This window comes from Hyposmocoma kahamanoa, unplaced genomic scaffold, assembly GCF_003589595.1.
Source record: "Hyposmocoma kahamanoa isolate Upper Pololo Valley unplaced genomic scaffold, ASM358959v1 92, whole genome shotgun sequence".
In the NCBI taxonomy this organism is placed as follows: domain Eukaryota; kingdom Metazoa; phylum Arthropoda; class Insecta; order Lepidoptera; family Cosmopterigidae; genus Hyposmocoma; species Hyposmocoma kahamanoa.
In genome coordinates this window covers 8,971,043-8,975,974 of record NW_020654748.1, presented here as the reverse complement: position 1 = coordinate 8,975,974, position 4,932 = coordinate 8,971,043, and the positions used below count along the sequence as shown (strand labels likewise).

The following is a 4,932-nucleotide window of genomic DNA, read 5'->3' as shown; positions in this document are numbered from 1 at the left end:
ACATGTATTGTAATTCGCATTTATGGTTTAACCACACACAACACATTTTTGCGAAATTCGCCTGTGAGACGAACCAGATTTTGTGAATTTTTTTTTTATTTAACAATTACTACGATTTTTTAAATATATTACTGAAAAGAATATTAAACTTTAAATTACAAGGTATAATACTACATTCATAACTCATTTTACGATTTTCTGTGGGTGAACACATTTATGCAGAACACGGCCCAATTATGGATCCTTGGATGGTGGATGACTTCCAAGAACCCTTTCTGTCAATGATTAGGACCTGAGGTTTTGTCCCGCACGCCATATCAAAAGTTGTCGTACTAATTCATTGTTAACGTTGTTAATTTGTACTTACTAGTATAATAGACATGTAAAAATTACTAAATACATTGGTGTTGGTATTTTAAAAACTACCGTACTACATAATATTCCAAAATGTAAATCTCATTCCCAGTTTTGTATTACAAGTTAAAATATTTACGACATAATAATAACAGAAAAAAGCATTCAATCGTATATCATACGGTGCCTATACTGCCGCCGTTAGTTGAAAGGGCGCATATGACATTAAAAAAGTATACTGACGAAAAAAAATATATAAAAAAGGCCGATCTGTCACTATTTTTATTTTTTCCTGGGTAGATCAGATATGAAGTTACCCCGAGAGAAAAGTATGTATTTTTTTATTTTAATTTATTTAAACATTATTTTCTTGGTTTCGAGTTTGTCACAAGCACTCTTTCAACTAACAGCCGCAGTGATGATGAAATAAATTTCAGTAAAATATAACTATAATAAAGATTTGTATAATTATGCTACATACGTCATATCAAAATATACAAATCCGTCGATGGAAGTTGCTCAATACAAAGAATTAAAAAAATTGCACCTTATAAATTTTAACTTTATTTTTTAATTTTACCTAAAGTTATTGGCAAAAAGTTATCCGATAATGTTACCCGGCCCCCGATTCTAGATCAAAATAGTCATTTATTCGCAGTAGTTCCAAGTTCTACATGGAACTACTGGAACCCAAAAGTTCCATACATAGAACTAGTCGGTATAAAAAATATTTTTTTTATTCCAATTACTTCCATAAGGAAGTATATTAAGATACACTAGTTTAACCTAGGCTATATCAGTTGGAATGAGGTTTATCCGGTAACATATAGTATGGAAATTGAATGGTAAGCCTTAGTAAGCCACAAAATTAATGTTTTAACAACCAAAACAACTTTCATCTTTCCTAAAGCAAAACGGTCATAAGAACTTCATGTATTTTGCAAATATAAAAAAATCAAGATGATTCTTTCTTGTTGTGGTACCATGTACATTTCCATACTTCGTACTCAAGGATCACATAGTTGATTTCATTGTATATTCTTCTATCTTTATCTTAGTAGGTTGAATTCTAAGTTTCACAAGAGTGACTATGTTATGAAAAAACACCGTAAAAACTATTAATAAAAAAAAACAGGCTAGACCCCACTTGTCCGCTTATTTTTTTGCTCCAGCATTTCGTTCAATACAAATGAGTGTTTTACATGCTTGACGCTGAAATGTGTTGGTAAGTGGTACTCAACCCATTAATATCTCTGACAATAACCATGAAACAGCTATGAAAATAACACCTTTTATTTTTTGTATGGTCAATGATTATTTTTCCATAAAACAAAAGTAAGCTATTCTAAATAACCAAAATGAACTTTTGTTACTCTTTTTTTGTTCAGCGGCGATGTTTGGTTAAAAAAAAACCAAGACAAGGTCCTCTTAGATCCAGTAAACTGTCAGCCATAAAGACTTACATTTTTTGAAGAGAATTATTAGTTACAAATACAAAATCCAACTTATTAAAATAGTTGATAATGGCAAACAGTGTTTGCGGGTACACCTGGTGAGAAATAACCGCCGCCTTACAATTACGGTATTAGGTAGTATTCATAAAATTGCAAATTAGTGCTGGACCAATCAATTTGCAGCACATCAGTGCTGTTTTAGGATAGAAAGTGGTGGTGATACAAAACTGAATATTATTAAATTAAATTACTGAGCAGGCTGTGACTTCGTAATGCGCTTAGCACCTCTGTTGGGTGGACCTTTTGGCTTGGCGAACGCCGGTCTGTGTAGGTTTCTCTTGGGGTGAATTTCGTCATATAGGAACTCTTCTGTCAACTCCTTGCCATCATCGATTTCTATCTAAAATTTTCAATAGATTGGTTAATGAAATTCAGAAGGGAGACTTGTACTTGTTGAAATTTCATTTGGTTGAAAAAAAAGTTATTTTGTTTCTGTCCATAAATCTTGATTCACATATTGTTGACTTTCATTTATTTATATAATTATAAGGATTTACTTATATTATTCATATTGCCTACTATTTACTTAACTGCCTCGGTGGCCGAACGGTTACCATGCTGGTCTGCGACACAGAAGTCCCGGGTTCGATTCCCGGGCCGGGAGAAATATTTGTATGGCCTACATTTATTTCTTTTGCGAGTTTGGGTGTAATAAGTGTGTGTCCACGGCACCCGCGATACAGGGTTTCCTTAGTGCGAGCCTATGAGTATATTATGTATATACTCCGATTACGTGCGACCTCCACGGCGTATTTTTTACGGCGATTCAAACGAGATTCAGTCGCAGCCAGTAAACTTTTGCATATGATGCTTATTGAGCCTCTACGGCACTCGTGAAACGCGTGTCGTCCGCGCGTAAAAAAGACGCAGTGTAAATAACCTGTTACGCATCGTACCATTAATGATTCCGACAATCTAATGTAGTGTGTAATGTGCCAGTTAACCACACCAATTGTCTGGTCTCAAGCTTGATAATTACCTGTACTGTAAGTGCCAATACAGAATTCACTCAGGGGCACTACCCATAACACCCAGATCAGAACAAAGTAGAGAAGATTTCTCAATTAGGTCCTACCAGGAATCGAACCGTGTAAACTGGTGGGCCACCGAGGTTGTTTAATCAATAATGACAAAATGGCTAATAGAATATAATAGAATTATTTATTTCCGGCATAGACCCATATAAATTGATAGTAACATTTTCACTTAGAATAGATTAGTTACACAACATAATATTTAGTTAATACATGTGTCGTTCATTGAAAAAGTGAATTAAGTGCTTGTAATTAAATTTTCAAATAATGAGCTTTAGCAAATTAATGTGTAGTAATTTTTGAGTAAACCAGTATACCATCTATGGGATGTTAGTGCAATTATTGGAGTTGTTTCACTTTTATAATGAAAGATATGACTAAATGTGATACTTTTAAGCAAATAATATGTGTTTTAAAATATGGACTTACACCACTTTTATAATAACCGACACATATATAAAAACAGATTGGATTTGCCCAACTCAGTAATTTAAAATTGGACAACCAAATCTGCCTGCAACCCTTTTTTTTAGCCTGGTGTGGCTACTTCTGACACGAGTCAAAAGCGATACAATTTTTTTCCGCATTATCACTTGGAAGCCATATGCGCCTCTGCGAACATGCCTGATAAGATATACATATATAATGTATTTGGGAAAAACGGATAACTTAAAATTTGACATTGTGATGATGATTTAGTTTAACCCGAAGACCGTGGATATATTTCGCTTTCGTAAAACCGCACGTAGTTCCAGTGACTTGCCACTGTTGCTTTTCGTATCTTCACATCTAACTAATGTATTTTTATGTATAAAATAATAAAGAACAATCACTCTCTTATCTCTCTGTAGATGTTGCCGCGGTCGTTATCAATCTAAGCAATGATCAATATCTAAAACCGAGCTTATGTGCTTACCCGTTTTTCAATAACAAGTCCCATTTTCTCAATAATGTCTAAGAACTGTCCCTTGCAGCTCGAATACAACATCCTCTCTTTTATACTACAGTTGTAGCCAGGCATTGAGTAGATGAACACTGGAACGTAATATTTACAAAAATATATTTAAACAAATAACGTGTATAAGTGTGACAATGCAGAATTATGCAAATAAAACGGTTGGGGCCCATTATACAGCACACATCAGCACCGCGTCACCACCCTTGATGCTGGAGCGTTCTGACGGTAATCCTTAAAAACATAGATTACTATAAATTCAGTGCAGATCCCGTAGGTATGGTAACGAGTGGGGTGGACCCCTAATGGGTTGTACTTTACTTAAGCCCGCCATATTATGGAATCCAAGGTTCAATGATATTTAATTAACTTGTTTACCACTCAGAGCTAACCATGTAATTCCAAAGTTGGTATTTTTGTTATAATACCAAATGCGTCTGGTGGTAAGCGACACGCCTATACATAACAGTTGCAGTGCCACTCAAAGCTTTAAATCGCAAAGATCCTAGGGGCACTGCTACTGCGCCCGTCACCCTGAGACATAAGTTGATAAGTCCCATGTGCCTGTAATTTCACCAGCACCATTACCCTCCCAAACCGGAGCGCAATAATGCTTATATTACTGCTTGGCGGCGGCAGAACTAGGGAAGGTGGCAGTACTTCCCTGGATGAACACTTTCACATGGAGCTCTACTGCTACTAAAAAGTTCGACGTTTAAACAAAGTCTTTGGCATAAATACATATTTATGCCTTTTGTAAGAAATAAACAAACCAAAAAAAAAAAACTGTAAAGTAGATTACTTGAAGTACTTATTCTACGTAAAAGAAGTCGCGGGCACCAGCTAGCAGTATTTAAATCTACGTCAAACTGAAATGGCACGTCCCCAAAGGGGTGTCCAACTAAATAAATAAAAAAATAATCTTAGAAATCGCTGCTTACTATTGCCGGAGTGTATATAAGGTAACAGAAATATGGACAATGTCGAAGCCGATGTTCATAATTAAACACATATAAATTCTTCTAAGTTCAGTTTACTTAAAAAAATCCTACCTATACTCTCCATATGGTCACCT

General features: G+C 35.1%; 1 protein-coding gene across 1 annotated transcript in view; it reads right to left on the bottom strand.

Annotated features, from left to right (window-relative positions):
• Positions 1-1,549: 1,549 nt before the first annotated feature.
• Positions 1,550-4,932, bottom strand: part of LOC113236677 (twinfilin) — a 20,913-nt gene continuing 17,530 nt past the window's right edge. Inside the window, exons 10-12 of the mRNA XM_026472837.1 lie at positions 4,910-4,930; positions 3,819-3,937; positions 1,550-2,208 (exon numbers count right to left, since the gene is read on the bottom strand). Of these exons, the coding sequence (XP_026328622.1) occupies positions 2,056-2,208; positions 3,819-3,937; positions 4,910-4,930 (293 nt within the window). The 3' untranslated portion in view covers positions 1,550-2,055. The remainder of the gene's footprint in view (positions 2,209-3,818; positions 3,938-4,909; positions 4,931-4,932) is intronic.